Consider the following 19,753-nt stretch of genomic DNA (forward strand, 5'->3'; position numbering starts at 1 on the left):
ACACTATTTGACAAAAATCTCCTGGTGATGGAAAGATTGTTTTTCTTTTACTCTTATGGTCTCTAATAGATGAAATATGCATCTTCCTACTGCCATTTTCATTTTCTGTTTCTTCTTTTAGCCAATTGCATACCTTTACATATAGATGAAAATTTAGCTGGAATAGTTTTATTTCTGGTTTCAATTTTTGTTTAAAACTTAAAACATTTTTGCCAGTTATTAGTTTTAAATTGCTTCAGTAGTTGCCAAGAGTATTAGAAGAATGCACACAAAAGATTAAAGCTATGCACAGAGAGAGCTAAGAAATGTGTTTTGGTATTAAGACATGGGAGTGAGAAATGCATTAGTCCTCTTTTTTTTTTTCCATGAAGCTTCTGATAATTATGTAGACTGTGCACATCAATTACACAGTGCTAAATTGTGCTTAAGGAGTCCTCATCCTGAAGAGCCTGCCAACAAACTTGCATTCTGCTGCAGCTGCATGTGCAGACATCTGGCGGTCAAGCAGATTTCTTACACATTGAATCCTCTTCCCATCCCAACCCTGGCTGTGCCCTTGCTGCAGGAGAGCCCATGTTCTCATGCTTCCCCAGGGCCCAAGTGCCCTGGTCAAATACTGGAATCATCTGCACAGGGAGGTGGTGGAGTCACCATCCCTGGATGTGTTTAAAAAAAGACTGCATGTGGCATTTGGTGCCATGACCTAGTTGAGGTGTTAGAACATGGGTTGGACTCGATGATCTTAAAGGTCTCTTCCAACCTAGAAATTCTGTGATTCTGTGCTATAGAGGCTTTCTGTGCCACTCCTGCATTAAAGACGGGTACCTGAAATGAAATAAAAATTCCATTCTTGGAATGGTTGGGTAGATGAGGGGACTGTGTGCAACAGTGCTTAGAAAAGTGTAGGTATCTGAGTTGTACTTTAACAATTAACGTAATTAAAAGGCGGCTGTGAAAACTATGCTGGTTCAGAAATGTGATTGAAGTCCTGTCCTTCATTTGGTCACTGAAATCTATTGTGATTCCTTGTACTGATATTCTTCCTTGCTATAGCTTTGTCTGTTTAAGGGGAGTATTTTGTTCACTCCTGTTTAAAAATCGGGAGATGGGCTGTCTGGGATAATGAATTCTGCAGGCAGAACATATATAAGCACATATGCCTGCATAAACATCCTTTTTTCTTAGCCTGCATTATCATGTGAATGACATGAAATAATCTCAACTTGAAAAGACAGCAAGTTACAATAAACATTTCTAAAAAACATATGTAATATTTTACCTCTTGTAAGGTAAACTCACTATATTCGATACAAAAAGTAAATTCTCCATCACATGCAAGGTATTTACAGAGAATGATAACTGATAAGGCAAGAAGAAATAACAGGAGCAATTCTATCTGTATTCACCAGCTGAAAGATTAGAATGTCTTAATATTAGAAATACTCCCTTATTCTTTTCTTCTTCTGTACTGAATAATCACCACTAGAAAGTATAAAATATAAATTAAGCTGCACAACCTTTGCATGCTTTGAGCTTTCTATTTTTTTTTCTTGTGGACGTATTGAAAAATAAGTGGTATTTGTCAGCTGACTAGATAATGGGGCTGGGGAGCTTGATTACAAGGCCATAAATCAATCCAAGAACCTGATGATATTCTAAACTTCAACAGTGGAGCCTGAGTGGCTTAGATTATCACTTCAGAAGAATTGACTTAAAGATTTAGTTCTCCATCTCTATCTATTATTTCTATATTACAAAAAAGGATTTTTTCCAGCCATTTAAGAAAAGAACAAAGTACTAGAAGGCTGAGTAAAAACTTACCTAGGAAAGCTGTTTTAAATACTGTCAGGAGTCTGATTTAGAATCAAAGCAAACTTATAATCACATTTCAAAATTTGATCTGCCACAACACTTTTTTTCTCAGTGTTTCACAGAACAAAGATAAATTTAGGAATACTGGGTTACAGCAGGAGGCCAAAGGGAGAGCAGCAAGATTAGCAAACCAGAATACAGAATGTGTCAAAAAAGGCTCATTGTCCTGCAAGAAAAGATTTTGGGCTGCTCACAGAGAAGTGATAAGAATTAAAGGGTAAAGGAGCAGTCAGGCTGAAAGAGATTTAATAAATCAGATTTCATAAAGAAGACTTAAAATAAAATATTTGTCCTGGAAATGAGTTCTTACAAGATCCGTAAGGAGATAAGGGCAGCAATTACTTTCTAACAGCTGCTACAAAATCTAATCTTGTTCTCCTTTAGGTCATTTTATCCTCTCTTACGTAGAGTCTTGATTTAATCACTGATTTGGGCCCTGATTCAGATAAATATTTTAATACATGATAACACCTTGTTGTTTAGGTTTAAGAGGGGATTTTCCCTTGGTTTGGTGAGAATTGGGAACATATGATTTACTTTTTTCTCCCCTGCTCTTGGAAGGCTAATTGTAAGATGTCACTATGGAATAGCAGCTGGAGTTTCACAAAACAAGTCCACAAAGTTTTGTTTTGGTCCTAATACTTTGCTTCTCTTCATGCATTCATTTTCCTTCATTATGTTTTTAGGTGTTTTCTGTACTTGGTAAATAAAAGGGTTTTTTTAAGAGGAAAAGTGAAGTTGAAGGTTATAAATGATAATTGTAATAAATGAAAAATATATAAATCAATGCTTCATGTTGAACAGAAGGATTGCCTCCTCTATAGTTATGAATAAAAGAGGTAGTAGCACATCTAAACAGATGAACAGCTTCACTGCTGTTCAGTGCCAACCATGTGTAAGTTAAATAACTCTGGAATTCATAGGTGGGAATTACATAAACACATTATTTGTGAAAGATTTTTTTAAAGAAAATGCATTGTTGAATTGTACTGTAGGGTTTTTTTTCCCATTTTATTTTCTGTTTTATTTATACCACCCTGATGTGTATAAAATTATGCATTTTCCTCCCTGTTTTTAGGGTAGAAAAAAACCCATCAGGATGTTTTTGTTTTCTTAATTCTCTTTTCGTTTTGTCATTGCTTTCCTGAAACCTTTCTTGTACCATTACGTTTTTGCTCTTACATTTTTGGAAAACAGCTAAATATGTGACTTCATAAGTGGTTAGATATTTGCCCTTCAGAAGCTTTTGTTCGAGCTTTGTCTGTGCTCTGTTTTGTATTGTTGCATTGGCTTGTTTTGCATTGTCTACTCAATGCTCTTAGAATATTTCCATGTAGTTAAAGTTCTGCTCTTATTACAGGCTGGTTTTAGACTTAGTTATTATGCCAGAGGAGGTTGATTCTTTTAATTGAAATATTTGAACCCATGCATACTCCCTGTGTGTCCTCAGCCTTTGACAATTTCCTCAACCTAAGAATCTCTTGTGTCTTGTTTTAATTAAGTTTGTAACAAATGAAATTTTCTGCAACAGGTGTCTTTTAAGTACTGGCCTTAAAATAAGCTACAATGAATATTCAGCAAACAGTACTTATTTCATAGGGAAAATAAAGAATGGAAGAAATGGTGACCAATGTAGCCTTTTTATAAACATGGTAGAAGTTCTATTCCAGTTATATACAGGCCTAGAAATGGAAAAGAAGCATTCAATAGTACAGCCCAAAGATTATTCTAATACATCATCTTCCTTCATAGTGGTTTATTGACCTTTATTCCAGATATATCCAGCTTTCTGTGTTTCTAAATAGTGTATCATATTTGTTATTCTGCATGCTCATAATACAGTAAATTGTCATACATTCTGTTATCACACTGTAGTAAAAGGTGGCAGGTAACATTTTGTATGAACGTTGTTTTCTGCAGATTTAGCAGTCATTGCTAAATTTTGTGAATATTCCTTACAGAAAATTCTAGAATTCAAACCTATCAAAAATTTCTTCTCTATGGCAGGAGATCATATTGTGCACATGTTGTTTTTAAGACAGAACATTTCACTATAGTGCTTGTCTGTTTCTTAGGAGATGTTTGTTAATTTAATATTTTGTCTTTTGAATGTGTGCTCATTCTTACTAATAATGTGAATATTATGAATCAATGAATTCAAGATAGCTTATAAATATTCTGTGATTTCAAAACTGCTGTGGTGCTCAAAACACTTTTCTAGAGTCACTCCTGGAGTAGAACTTTGAAATCAGAGGGTCATTCCATTTTCTTTAAAAACAAAAATCCAGAAGAGAAATTTAGAATGATCAGAGAATAAATTAGTTGTATTTTTTTTCCACCCTGATAGTCCCAAAAGAGGATTCACCTCAGAGTGCCTCTCTCCACTGTGTTCTCAGTTAATTTCTTTCTCTTATTTATGGAATATCTGACAAGTACTTTGTTTTTCTGACATGATGGACCGTTTCAGTCACCACAATTCTTTTTCAATTGACATTAAAATATTTTGCATTTCTAAGTTATGGTTAATGTTGCAGATTATAGCATAACTTCTGCATAACTTAGAAACCCACTCAGAAAACACGTGAGAAAAAAGGCATTAGGGATGTGCAAACAACCAAGGAAAGGATAGTATTTTAAATATTTTAGAAATCACTCTCTATAATGCAAAATATATACACATAACTGATAAATATTGTAACTGAATCTTTCCTCTTAAATACTAATTTTGATACTATCTCTCAGTTTAAAAATATTTCATAATATAAAACCATTGGCTAAATTATTGGACTGAAGGAGTTTATTATTCTTTGACTTAAGCAAAATGACTGGGGACAGATTTTCATGCTGGCACGCAGAACAAATTTAATTCAAACTGAGATGAAAGGCGGTTAATGTAATTGTAGCCTATTATCCTATGCAGGCTTGAGTTAAGAAGCAAACCAACAGACAGTCAGAAAATGATGGATAGAAAATAGAAATGCTCAAGGCTGGTGAAATAGAGACTTGTGAAGGGATTATGCCATAACTGTTCCCACATAATCTCTGCATCAGTAATATCCCACCTCTACTGTATGTTTGGATTACTAAACAGGATTTTTATATGCCTTCTGCATTCTCTTTATTTCTCTCTGACGTCAAAAAAGGTCCTGGTTTAGTCAATTTCATTACTTTGTAATTAGGATTTTTTTTCCCCTTAATCTACCACCTTCATCAGTCCTGGGCATGCCGTAAAGCATTCAGTTTTCTTTTCTTTCTAAGCACCTTTTTTTTTGTTATCACACAGAGTGATTGGAAAGTAGTTGGCCACATAACTAGTTAATCTTTGATCGTAAGTCCATCTAAGGGCATAGCACAAACTGTTATTTTTATTAGTGTATTGAGTTAAAAAGTAATAAATAGTCAGCTCCCAGGTTTTTCAACAGTAAGAGTGTCTGCTTTTTTTGTATAGCCCTTTGAATGTAGTTTTTCATATTTTAGGTGATCAGATGGTGTTTTTTAGTACTGTGTTCTGGCAGATTACCTGGTTTTTATTATTCCATTTCATTGTTCAGTAAGAGGAATATTTTTTTAATACCTACATATTTTACACTACAATATTTTAAAAATTGAAAACACATGTCTTGATCTCCTCAGAATACATAGAGAAAGGTGCTAAATTGTAGTTGAAAGCATGTTAATTACAAAAATAATTCAATAGGTTTATCACCCTTGTAATAGCCCATAAAGCAAAGAAAGAACATGTTTTTCTCTAAAGAAACTGATTGTACCCAGTGTAATACATATGTCTGAGGTAATTCCAGCAATAACTAGTTCAAGCATTGAGTGTGATGGTTACAAAATGCAGGAGGTCGATTACTGATCAGAAGTCCCACTAAAGCTGCTGTCTTATGGCCTCTTTGCTGAGGAACTGAGTCTATGAGGTACCTGGGATGGAATGATGAAATAGCTTTTAGGGGAGTATTGGAGTTTGATTTCCCAGTCGCTCCCAGCTGGAATGCCAGATTTCTCTCATCCACTGCGAGTAGTTTCACCAGAGCTCTTACAGTAGCTAAAAAATTGATTTTCTTTTCTCTTTCTGACATTGTTTAGGATAAAACTTTGTGCATTTGAAAAATGCTGAATTCTGTGACTTGCCCTTTGAGAAGTCTTTGGGATTACTTAAAGACTCTGTTTGGTGCTGTACTCCCACAGGAGCAAGCGCTGCTTTCTGTGGCAATCCTGTGCAGCCTGCCCATCAAACTCTGTATAAACATAGTCTGAACGGATCAGGGCTGACAGAGCAAAACTCCAGTTATGAAATACTTCACAGTCCCCTGCCATGAGGCTGTGGACTCATCGTGGTCAGCTTTTTTTCCTTTTATAGCCATTCCTTTTAAGTTCTCTTCTTATGCATCCAGTAACTTCGAGGCGAGCTGGCCAAGACTGGAAGTGTTGACAGTTTCAGTATTGCTGCTGCACCACAGACAGAAACACTTATTTACACTTCTTTGGCACTTCATAAAGAACTATCAGTGTCATCTCTGCTCCAGGAAATTCATGAGGTTATGTGCTATAATGGGCTAATGGGAATTTGGGCTCTTCATAGGCAAGAGGCCAGGGAAAAGCAGATGTGTGTATCTCACTTGATCCTTTCTCCAACCACCCAGGCATTTTTCTGTGTTCTATTCTTAATAGATATTTCTCTATCCCTTGGATTGATATACTTTTTTTTAATAAAGTCAAATAAAAGATGGTGCAGGTTAGATGGAATGATATCCTAGATATTAAAAAGGACTTGATGAAAAAGCCCGGATATGCCCATAACGGAACAGTGATAGGCAGTAACACATGGATTTGATAGACTGCTGTAGAGGGGTAGGGTAAAGAAAATTCTTTTATGCAGGAGGAGAACTTACCAGAACAACATATTGAATAGATGTATAGATATTGGAATGATCTGATGGACAAAAAAATGGTGTTAAAGACCTGCAGGTCTTTAAGAAGGAAGCTACAAGTCTGGAAACTGTGATGCCTCCACATTTGCTTTCTAGTGATTCTCTGGGGTATTCTCTTGATGCCATGGGAAACACCTGTGGGAAGTAAAAGTTCTTAATATCTCATCAGAAACACCTAAGTCATCCAGGAGTAATGAAAGTTACTTGAAAATATAATGGCTAGAGTTTTGGCTTCCTAAAGGTAAGGATGACAGCTTGCCCATTGCAGTATGCATTGTACATAAATATCTGTGTTATTTGTACATTCACATTTATATTATAACTTGTCATTAACTGTAGAAGTTGTTGCAAGTAGAGCAATAATTCAGATAATATGACTGTTTTCTAAAATTCTCTTATACTGTGTAGCTGACAGCCTAGAGAAAGCCATGACATTCTGATTTATTCATACCTTTGTCTTCATTTTGCTTTTAGTATTCTTGAACATCCACATATAAACAGCATTTGGCCATTGCTGAGATGCAATGTCCACTCCAAAATATGTGATATGCTTTGCTTCCGAATTGTCATTTTTGTCTTGGCTTAGTCAAAATTTCCCATATTTTTGGAGATATTAATTGCCGTATTGTGCTAAATTGTTGTCTTAAATGACAAGAAAATTACCAAAGTTACCATACGTAATTTGAAATAGAAAGACAAAAAGTAACTTGCCTTTGTACCATTTTCTGGAAATTATAGTGTCTGTATGGCATCCTGAAATACGTATTTCTGAAATTGCCTTTTCCTTAAATTGCCTTGAAATTATAGTCTTATATAAATAGTGATTTTGTTAAAAATCCCCAGCACAACAAAAACAAACGAACAAAACCCATCCCAGAATCTTGAAAACAAAGTGAAATGAATGCAGGGAAGATCCAGTGCAAACAGCTGAGAACTCTATAGCACTCTGTAGTACCACAGCATTGAACTTTCTGCACTAGCAATAATTTCCCTCAGAGACTGACCATAGATTAAATTCAACAGTAATAAAATAGTCCTATTATAAATCATTGATTAAATTCAATAATAATAAAAGAATAAGGTTATAATGCACATTTTTTAAAAACAAGCCAGGAACTGTTTAATAGTTAAATATACTTACTACAAACACACTTAGTAATAGTAAAATTTTACAATTCAGTAATGACTAATGAAAATGCAGTAAACCACTTGGGATTTAGTGTGTGCATATTTATTTCTTTTTCATGTAGTCTACTTGATGAAGCCATTTACGATGCATTTACTCTGACTGTCAAGGCCTGTTAAAATATTTAATGTTCTGATGTGCTGCCTCTCCTGCTCTTTTTGAGAAATGGTTTCTAAACAAGAGCAATATACAAACACTCTTGGAAAGTGCCAGAACAGGCGGTGAATAGCTGATCACAAAATCACAGAATGGAGCCATCCCAGAGCACGTGGACAGGGTTGTGTCCAGATGGTTCTGGAATATCTCCAGTGAGGGAAAATCCACAACCTCTCTGGGCAGTGTATTCCAGTGCACAGTGACTTACATATATTTATTTCATATGCTCTTTAAAATCCTTTCCAAACCATTCTATGATCCTGTGAATATTCTATTGTTGATATTAAGTTAACATTTAACACATTTCATCAATATTTATCTTCTGAAAGGATTAAACATGTGGATTTTATGAACTGTTCACTGGTTTTTGAAAAGTAAACATTTAGGAGGGGCTGCCATTCAGTTTAAGCAGTAATAAGTTTTCACGGTTATTTTGCCATTGCTTCTTATCTTTCTAAAAGGAAAGAAGTAGTTGAGAAACCCATACTAATATTTCTCTGAGTTGTGGTTCAGTTCAGTGTAAACAGAGCCTCTTATTTTTGAGTTATGGGATATTCTAACATTTACTTTCTAAGGGCTGGATGAAGTGTCTGATCTAGGTCAAAATGTGAGAGAAGAAATGTGGGTATTGGGTATTTCTCTTCCATGACTTTGAAAGAACAGTGACTGATAAGAGGGAACTCTGCTTGTCCAAGTTCACCTTTTTGCATATATTCAATTTTGGGCATTACTGCCAAAAACATTGCCATTTGTGGAGAAAGGAGTGCCAGAGGTAAAGGGTAAGGCCATGGACATGAGATTTTTCTTGTTCAGAGTAAGCAGCATAAAATAATTTGCATATAAAATCCATTTAGTGCCTTATTCAATAAGATTAACAGGAATTTATCCAGCTATTCCAAATTTGGGCTGTAGGTCACTTTATTCATGTATAGAAGAACTAAATAGAATCCAGACTTTATTAGAAAACTCTTATTTTACATATTAACCTTTATTTTCTCTTAATTATATAATTACATGATAAGTGACACCTCATTGAAAACTTATTTTGTCCTGAGTGCAATGGGTTTTGTGATTTGAAATATTATTACTTCAAAGAGTATATAAGAACTCTATAATATTAATTATTCTTGATCTTGCAGGGAAGAAGGATTTGAATAGCATGAGGGGTCTGGATATGGAAAACTTTCTTATGGCATTTGAATGTTTTACTTTTTTCTTTTGGTGAGATCAGCCTAGATTAAAAAAAAAAAGTATTGCTGGCCTAGGCCTTTTTCATGAATTATGTGAGGAAGAGACAAATTGATCTACAGAAGAAACATTGTCTTGAGACATTGTTATGTGCACTTACAAGAAAAAAAAAAAACAACCAAATAAATCATTTCCCCACATTATTAAAAGTTCTAACTGGAAACATAAATCCCAGTACCTTTTACCCTTTTAGGTTATCATTATCTTAAGAGGTAGGCTGATAATTCTTTATATCTGAACTTACTCAGATAGACTGGAAGGATCTTGGCAGTGTGAGAAGTGAAAGTGTCCAATTTTTACATTAGAACCAAAGATCTGAGAGGTCTGTTCATCTGAATATATGCAGTATTAATGGATAGCTTTGGGACAATGTAGTAGAGAGTACAATGTCAATGCAGTCAAAAAGCAGACCTTTATCTGTAAGGTGGATAAATTTACATTTATGGATTATGAAGTTTGTCTATTTCACATATTTCACTTCAGCAAAATAAAAATTATATTGCAGGATAAAAAAATGCAATAATAATTAGCAAATGACCCCATTCTCTGAAAATCACAAAGCAGTCATTAACATTACTTACAATACCTCCTTTTTCATTAAATGTGTCATCTGACCTCAACTATTGCACCTAAATCTTAGCACTTCTGTAGAAGGATGCTGCTGTTTCTGGATCTTTTAAATGTACTTGAACTCCCAAAACATGACACTGGCTGCTGTATTGTAGGTGCTGGTTGTGAGGTTCCTCACTTTCCTTGCTGCTGACCATGTGGATGGTCAGAAGATGTGGTTGTTCTTGGGCATTTCTGTGTCAAAGGTATGGATGCCAGGCAGGCTTAAATCAAGACCTAAGTGTGAATTGGGCTTTCAGGAATCAGTCACTCACTGCTCTGGACTAGTTACAACCTCAGCTGTTCTTGGGTTATTGCTTTCAGCCACAAGTCACCACTCCTGAGCTGAAAATCAGCAGTTTCTGTGGAATCACTTCCAAAATGTTATGAATTACAGCCAGTTGCATCTATTGACTGTAGTTAAGCACATACCTCAGCTTATTTCCTCATTGCTGGAGATGTACTGTAAGAGTAGGATGACTTTCAAGAAGAGATAATCAACAGGCAGAATAAAAAACTTTGTGTGATCTGAACTAAATGTTCCTCAACTGCCCCGTAATTACCTGCAAAAGCTGCAGTCAACAGCATGGAGGTATTTTCAGTGCTGAGGATGTAGTAGTACATAGTAGTATGGAGTAATTCTTCATATCCACTTATGACGCCACAGGGCTTACCATGGGACTAGAGAAATCTTAGGTTTAGCCTTACAAACACTGTTTGAACTTCAGTTGCAAGGTGTCCAAATACCAGATTTTTGTTATGTGCATAGTATTTTATTATTCAAAACCCCCATAGCATCATACCACTGTGGAACCAGGAAAGTAGAATAAAACCAAGAGCCAGCTGGGCAAGATGAGGAGCTGGGTGCAAAGGGATCAGAAGCAGATAGTGATGAAGGACAGCAGCAGCAAGACCACAGGTAGAGAGGGACCAGCATGAGGAGTAAAGGCTAGGACACAGGTGAGCAGTAGTCCTGGAAGCTGTTCTGACTGAATCAAAAGCTGGGGTAAGTAATCAGCCTGGGACTAAGAATACTCTGCTAAAGCAGACGGTTAGTCTTAATTTCTTGTGAGCCTTCTGTAGGAACAGTTCTGGGAACCTGGGCAAAATCCCAAACCTGTTTATGACCAGCTATAGATCAGCCAGGTGACAGTTCTTCCCCAGGCACTGTGGAAGTGGTCTGTTAATTTGCAAGGACAAAATATGAGGTAAGGGTCATAAATATCTATATTCTATAATATGCTGTATCTGTATCATTGACAAGTCTTGGTCTGGGCCAGAAATAGATAAAACTGTGTCAGCCAGGAACCAGTTGAATAAAATAACTCCCTGTTGGAGTGGCCTTCCCTGAGAATTTGGTATTAAAAACACACTCAGCTAAAGGAAAGTCCAGCTGTACTTAGGTTTGTTTTCTCCTCTTATTTTCTTCCTCTTATTTTGCTTCACTTTTAATTGAAAGAAAAGATTTAACAATTAGTGGCAGCAGCAGTACTGCAGAAACTTCTGCCTTCACCATGAAAGGTTGAATGAACTGTTATAGGGAGGTTTTCATGTGATCAAATCTCTTGTCTAGAAAGCTGTCAATCTAGGTTGGTGTTATATTGATAGTTTTCCTCAAGTGAGAAGCTTGAAGGTTTGCCCTTCCTTAAGGGCCATACCAGTAAGAACAATAAAATTAGGCATATAAATTTATATATCCCTCTGCTGTCAGTTCTTTTGCTTTCTTAAGCCTGCAAGGTACAGAGCACAGGAACATACATATTGCTAAGCTTCAACAAAAGGTTGTTTGTAAACTCTCTCTTACAAAGAAGCTTTTCATTCATTAAAAAAAAAAAAAAAAAAAACAAACCCAAATCTGCCAGTCTTACTGTAAACATGTACTCGTTTACATACATTTATTGTATTTAAAGAGAAAGCAAGACATTATCTTGGTCAGAAACATGAGAACAATTATTTTTTAAATGCATTTGTCAGTAACTTCTATTTTGGACTTCTAGAAAACCCAGGGAGATAAAAGAAAGTGAAAGAAAGTGGTTCAGTTTTGAAAGGATAATTGAGGGAGAAGTTGGGAAATAAGTGCTAATGGCAGGCCATCCAAAGGTCAGTGAGCTTGATGAATTGAATACTTTTGTATTGGAACAAACCATAGAACTTGTACATAACCTAATAGGAGCCTTCCTCCATTTGTCCTTGTAAATGGGAGCTGTGTCTTTGGAGTCCTGCCAGAGTGGAACTGCTCATTCATTATGACCACTTAAAGCAAATGATCATGGCCCTATGGCACATAAAATAATGAGTGTAGCTCCCATTTCTCAGATATGAGGCATATATTATGCTTCACATATGGTCCAATATGTGCTGGCTTTTGGAAAAGGTACAAAAATTACTACAATGAGTAAAGCTCATAAGGAAACAATTCAGCAAATAGGAAATTTTGTAATTGGAACCATAATCAGTGACTAATGCAGAGCAATATGTATGCTAATAAAATAGGAGAGGATTAAAAGACAAAACTAAATTTAATCGAAACCCACCATACATGCTCGTGTGAATAATTTCAGATATATTCTTAATCCTATTAGTTTCATTTTTCCCCTCCACTGAAAACCAAGTGTTTAAGTAGTATCTTCCATTTAAATTAAAACAGGCTTCCCTAACTAGTAAAATCTCTACCTCATCTTATTCCTAATATACATTATGGAAGTGTTCTGCATGAAAGGCCTGGCTACAAATGGTGTAATAAACCAGCTGTTTTCATGAGAGGGCATAAAAAGAACACGGATAACAGGTAAATCTCATGCCCCTTCAGTTTCTGGGGTTCCTGTGTGCCTGCAGCACTGGATGAACCTGGATTTTCCCTCTGTGCTGTACACGGAGATGTTCCTTCTCCCTCACATCCCATGGTGCCTTCTATCCTGTGCCCAGGCAGAGCCGTGTGTCTGCTCCTGTCAGGCTGGGAACTTCTCTAGGATAGCAACCACCAGGGCTCTCTTCTGCCCAAAATCATTTCCTCCTTCAGAACTTCCATGAGGTTCCCAACACAGAGAGTACAATATCTATGATAATATATCAAAATACTCTGCTGTGGTGTAATTCACTGGTCTTTTTTTATTGTGCATATTTTATCATTCCATCGCACATGATGCTGAAACAACTGAAATGGCTGTAAAATTGCACTGCTTTTTTGTTTTGAAGGTCACTTCTGTAATTGTCAGGAAATTGGTAATTATTTGGATTTGAGTGAAAACCTAGTAATTTTTGTATTAACCATTCCATTGTATGTTCTTGTAAGTTGTGAATTCTGTCTTGTATTAGATGGAGTTTATAGATATTTTTATTTCATGTATTCATGTTTGGGTTTTTTTTCTGTGATATAAATAGAAATTAAAATGTAAGGAAGGTATATGTGATGCTGGAAACCCCTGGGTTCTGGCACTTATTGATCCACAGGAGATGGTTGCATCTGATTAGAAGGGCAGCTGAATGGAGAAGGGAAGCTGTATGGAAACAGCTGTCTTTTTTCATTAAGATTTTCAAGATTAAAAAAAACCCAAAACCCTGAACCTTTATTCTCAGGGTCAAAGCACCACAGGTGGGTGTTTTGACTGGGCAAGAGTTCAGAGAGGAATTTATTCTCTCCCCATGGAGAAGTTGTTGTTGTTGGGAGTTGGATATTGCTCTTCATGTCATACACAGATCAGTGCCATTAGCAGTGAGCAGCAGGGGAAGTTTCTGGTACAGAGGGTGGTTTTGTGGGTTTTTTTTTCCTTCAGGTATATATTTCTCCAGCATATTCTAAATACTGGCTACATTTAATCTACTTTGAGTTTGAAACAATTCAAGTGGAAAAATAGTCCTCTTACAATGTTATTATAATTTTCTACGTGATACACTGTCTCATTTATGTGGCAATCTTACATAAAGAAATGCGAATTCTTTTAAACCCTTGATACAAAAATGGTCTCTTTCCCATAGCTCTCTTTCAGAATTCTAAACCTAAAAGTCCTTTGAGACATGAATATATTTTTTATTGTTTCAGTAGCAAGCTGCTCTTTGTAGAATGTTTGTAATGTTTAGAAAAAAAACTGTTTCAGGCAGACCAATGTTACTACTTGAGAGATTTTCTCCTTTCCAAGTACATGCAAGAGAGTCAGGATTGGACTCTGTTCTAAATTCTGTGCAAAGGATTGTAGGGTGAGAGTGTCTTTGTCAACAAGATCACAAATTGTGTTCTGCAGTTAGACTTGAAGCATGGGGGGGTTTGTTTTCTTGGAGATGAATCATTAAAGTTATTCTATTTAAAAAGTGTTGAATTTCTGTATAATTGACCCTGCAAAGAGTTCTCATGCTAACGTGGGATCAGGAGTGCACAAGGGGCAGAGTCCAGAACATCTTTTTCCTGCTTTTTGATTTTATTGCTACTGCTGATTATTTTCTTTATGGTATTGTAACAAAGGGTCAAGGAGATTCTCTGCTAATTTTTTAATAAAACGGAGTATGTTAGGAATCACCAGTTAGAAACTATTGAGGAAACCAGCAGAAATACAAACATCAAAATATTTTCAAGTCTCAAACTTGTTAAATGATATGACATCCAAGTTAGAATGGATTTTTAATATCAATCACAAATAAAATAACAGCAAAAATATCTCCTTCCAAATTAAGTTTGTTAGGATAAAGTAATGAAAAGTTATTCCAAGATACTAAATGATTCAGATTACTTCTGGAAAAATATTTGTATGAAATTTAATAGACAGTGATTAGCTTTCTCTTTGTTTTGTGACTATTTCTGTATATTTAAGAGAAAACTGTAATCTTGCTGGAGACTTCCGTGAAATAGCCAAGGAAACCTAAAGCAGATTAATCATTTTCTATTAAGATATTTGGCATTTTTAGAGTAATGTTATATAACTGAATTTCTGTAGGATATTTCATGTCTCTGAAAATAGCTATATATCTTATCTTATTCAATAAGAAAGCTATTTCTCCAGCCCTTATCATGTGCACGTCTTGTCAGCAGCATCAGTACATCATACTCAGTTTTATTTTCACCTGGTGCCCTGGGTGGTCAGTGAAGAGGAGCAATTGCCACTGGAGTTCATGGAAGTGAAGCAGCTGAGATGCTGCTGTGCCAGATCAAAACCAGGGAGGGAATCAGCTGTGACTGGACAGGGATAAGGAGATGCAGTGTGTGGGGTGGCTGCCTGGCTCTCCTTTGCTCATTAGAGTGCAGAGAGCCCAGATTTCCTGCCCTGAGTCCCACAGCAGGCACTGACCTCAGGCAGGGGGCTGAAGCTCTTTATTCAAGAGCCTGCTCACTCTGGTTTTCTTATGGTACAGAGAGCTGCCTCCAGATAGTAACACACCCTCATTAAGAACTGTATTAAATACTTCTTATTTGCATGAATTTGTGTTGGTAGTACTGGAAGTCGTGCTATTTGAATAAATATTCTAGCTGCGTTTTTATTGAAGCTGTACTGTGTTTAATGGGAATGTTTGGTTTTGTCTTTTTTTTTCCCCCTGCAGCTGTGACTCTGAAAATAGGTATCTTGGAAATCCACTTAGGGGAACATGCTACTGTGAGTACTTGTATTTTTAATGCTACATACTGAAATGTTGATTACATATTATATGATAATTTCATTTCCTTGGAAAAACAAAATAAGTTTGTGGAGATTTTCCAAAATTGAGCACATTGATATTTTGACTGAAAAATAAAATGCCCTACTGATCTTCTCTTACTTTGTCCACAAGAACACAAATTAAAGTCCTTTAAAAGTTGATTCCTTACTTAGAGGGACTGACCAAGCCACAGGGTTATTCTCTGTATCTCATCATATATGAATGAAAGGAATAGTAATTGTGTCAATGCTTTAAAGACAGAATTTGTGGTGGAGAAATGCAAATAGTGCAAACGGCACTATTCCCTGGAACGTTCTGAGTGGTTTAGCCAGTCTGCCTCCCAGGGACATGAGACACAGCTGCTCTCCACAGTGTCATAAAAGGAGGCTGTGTGTTGTCTCCATGTTCTTAATGTCGTAGAAAAGTTGCCTCTGGCAAATTTACTCTGAAGCATTGCAGTTTTGATAGTCTTAGTGAAGGACCTGAAGGTATGAGAATGCCTATTACCCATGTGCAGAAATCCCTTAGTGAGCTGTGCCAATTTTACTATGCCAATATCAAGTTCAATAGTAATTTTAATCATCATAAAAACAGATGGGATGTTGGAGAACACTATTTTAACTTTTGTGACTTCTGCACGTACCTGCTCCATGTCAGACAATTGGATCCATTTGTCTGTTGTTTCTAACATCGTCCCTACTTCAAACTTGAATTTATACATAAAGACAGATGTCTGAACATACTTATAACCTCTCTTCTGATTTTTGGCCTTGTTTCTTAGCATTTTATTTTACAACATACACAAAAGCTTTATTTTAGAGTCTCTTTAAGGCATAATTTACCTAATAAAGGAATGTTTATTTTCTTTGCTAATCTGTCTTTTTTACCTTAAGTGGTTTGCATCTGCAAGGTATGTTTTACAGAACAAAATAGTACATTGCATACTGCATTACAGATGTTGATGTATCTCTAGGCCTAAAACATTTATTCTTCCTGCCAGCTATTAAAGAACATTCATGTGGGTTTTTTTTATTTTTTTTTCTCTCAGACAACATAAGTTTGAATGTAATAGTTTGAGCTGGAACATAAATTTTAAATGTTGTAGACCAAGTTGAAAATTCTCCCTAAATCTGTGTCTTTAAGATACTCTTGATCAATAAATTCGATTCCATTTGTTGGTTTTTGACATAAGAAAAGCATCTTACTTTAAAACAGAAATACAAGTATTTAGAAGAATAATTTTTTGTATCTATACAACAATTAAATATTTTTTTTTTAGGTTTAGACTGAGTATATGAGCAGTTCATACTTTGAACACAATTATATATAGGCTATTTTGGATATGTGTGTCAACGTTTTTGTCCTTTTAAAATAAATGTTATTAAATTTAAGAGATTGAAAAGAAATGACAGTAATGAGATTTGTAGACCTCAGGCACCTCCATGAAAAAACCTTATTTTTTTGCTATCATGTTTCAGGCTGGGTCTATAAATCATGTTGGAGACAAATTGTACTATATTCAAGATGCCCTTTCACCTTTAACTCACTACTGCTATTTGTCTTCTGTCAGATTTCAAAATATTTTAAGCATCTTGTTGTTTTGAAATTATACATTTTCTTTTAATACTTCTAGCCATTCAAGGTATCCCTTATAACCAATTCTCAGAGTTATTTCATTGTAGAAATAGGGAGACTGCACTGGGAAATAATAAGGAATTCTGCATTTGCTAGATGGTGCATCATAATGGGAAATAATAGTTAATTTGTGGATAACTGACTGGCCTAAGATTTCAGTGACAGTTTCTTAGCAGCACAGTCCATTTCCTGCTAAATCATGTATTAAAAATATATATACACACACACCATGAAGATATTATCTAATTTGTTATCTATATTCTAAAATATGGCCATACCATGTTTTGGTTTTATACAAGACAGGCATTTGGACGGTGTTTTTCCTATGCTTCATTTCACTCCTCATTAAGAAACTTTCTCTTTAGACCCTTGAAATGTCACTTTACTTTTCCTTGAAGTGTGTTTTTTACAACACATGAATGTTATTGCTCAAGAGGAGGGAAAAAGAAACTGTATGTATTTATGAGCAGCATAAGATTGTGAGAAATTAAAATTCCAGGCATATCTGTTTCTATTACTTAGAATCAAAATCAGTGAATGCAGATAATAATTTGCTGTGTGGTTAGGATCTTCATCAAGAAAACTTTTAGTCACATGCTTGAGTTTACCATCTTCAAAAATGACCAGTTTTAAGTATTTAAATTTTGCCCTTTTTTCACTTGTGGAAATACTGCCCTAAATTAGAATGCTCTTCTGAGCAAAACTTCAGGATTTAATCCCAAGTGTCTAGATAACTTTCTTGTGATACTGGATGACCTGGATTTCTCTTTAGCAGCAGGATGTGGATTGAGGAATGCTTGTTGCTTTAGAGAACTTTGTGCTGTGAATATTTGCTGCCCTGTAGAATCTTGCCTGGTTTCATCTCCTCCAGCTCTCTGCCCATCCTACCTGGTCCTTGCCTATTCCTCTGCTCCCTCATGCCTGTCATTGTCATCCTCGAGCCTAGGAAGGGGGAACAGGCTGGTGTTGGTGCAGGTGTTGACATCAATGGACTGATCAAGAGGGTAAATGAAAACAGAGTTTGCCACTGAGAGAGCACAGGTTGTTTTAGTCTCTTCATTATTTGTTTCCTTTTATAATGGTGTAGGAGAGTAAACAGAATTTTAATTCTGTGCATGGATGGTGTTGTGGTTGAAGAAGTGATCTGAGCATGGATAAAAATACAGGAAAATTATGGATGGGTCTGGCATGATTGAAAAGAATTGAATTTATGTAGGAGGTAACACACTGAAACACTGTAGGGACTTTATCTAAATACAGGTACTGTGCCAAAAGGATAAGCAAGAGAGATCAGCAAAGCCATCAAATCCTAGAGATCAGAGGAACAGTGCTTTAAACATCAGATTTCATTCTCATATAGCAATTCCAAACATGGCAGCCCTGGACAAGAGTAATTCTTCTGCTTTAAATTATGAAAACTTAATAGGAATGGAATAAGAAATGTGTAATGGGGTATGCAGTAGTGTATTGTCCATATTGTGTGAAAATCACTGTACATGGCTTTTTTAAAATTATTTCAATATCATTCTTTGTGATTGAATTGTGTTATTGAAAAAGCACAACTTCTTTGAGAGCAAGAGAGTGAGAACAAGCCTCACAGATATAGAAAGAAGAAAAGTACTGAGTGTATGAGAATGTGTGAGCAGCTGCATGATGATCTATCTATTCTAGCACCCTGTTGTTAGGAGTGGCTGAACACAAATGCCACGGGAAGAATATAGCAAATAGACAAACATACAGTGGTAATTCTCGTTTTTTATCCAACAATTTAAACCTTAGAATTTCATGAGAGGAAGGATTTTTTGAGCTGAAAATGTCCAGTGTGCCATGGCTTAGGAATATCAGAGGAGACCTTATCAAAGATTTCTTATACAAAATAAAAACGGTATTAAGGCAAAAGAAAGCTTTGTGATTTTAGAAGGTACAGTTTTGTTTGGCCATGTAAACATCCTTGTTAGCTGGGGACAGCTCTGCTTCTGGATTGTCTCTGTATTTCTGGTAGAGGCTCTGTATCCCTAGGCCTTTCTGTTGGGAGCCAGTCTTGCTGTGAATGATCAGAAGCTGATTCAATCCATAGAAATGAATCCTGAGTGGAGGCCAGAGCTGGTTGTGCAGCTGACTTATGCATGTACACAAACCATAAATACAACATTTTGTCGTGATACATTTGTATTGGCTGTTGTTTTTGCTCCGTGGTGCCTGGGCCAGCGTGATGGATGGCAGTGACACCTCGATAGCAAAGTGTGCATCCAAATGGCTGCATTAGTTCTTCACACATCAGCATTAGGAATGCATTGCTGTCAGAGTCAGAGCTCCTGGGTGCAAGGGAGCACGCAGCAAAACCAGATGGTTTTAGACAGATTGGGAGGAATCACTGGGACAAATGCCACTTCTGTGATCTTCACTTGGGTTGTGTACAGACACAAAGCTTTAAATCATAAATGGAGAAATGGTTAATCCAGTGTTCCAGAGAAAATGAAAGTTTACATTT

The 19,753-nt window shown here is 36.1% G+C and overlaps 1 protein-coding gene across 8 annotated transcripts in view; it reads left to right on the forward strand.

Moving 5' to 3' along the window:
* ATRNL1 (attractin like 1) overlaps positions 1-19,753 on the forward strand; it is a 431,225-nt gene that overhangs the window by 140,123 nt on the left and 271,349 nt on the right. For all 8 annotated transcript variants that reach the window (XR_010367589.1, XM_064431407.1, XM_064431408.1 and 5 more), the window contains exon 21: positions 15,532-15,584. Coding sequence is in view for 7 of the 8 variants with exons in the window: in XM_064431407.1 (XP_064287477.1) it covers positions 15,532-15,584 (53 nt within the window). In the remaining variant the exon portion in view is untranslated. The remainder of the gene's footprint in view (positions 1-15,531; positions 15,585-19,753) is intronic.

This window comes from Passer domesticus, chromosome 8, assembly GCF_036417665.1.
Source record: "Passer domesticus isolate bPasDom1 chromosome 8, bPasDom1.hap1, whole genome shotgun sequence".
Classification (NCBI taxonomy): Eukaryota; Metazoa; Chordata; class Aves; order Passeriformes; family Passeridae; genus Passer; species Passer domesticus.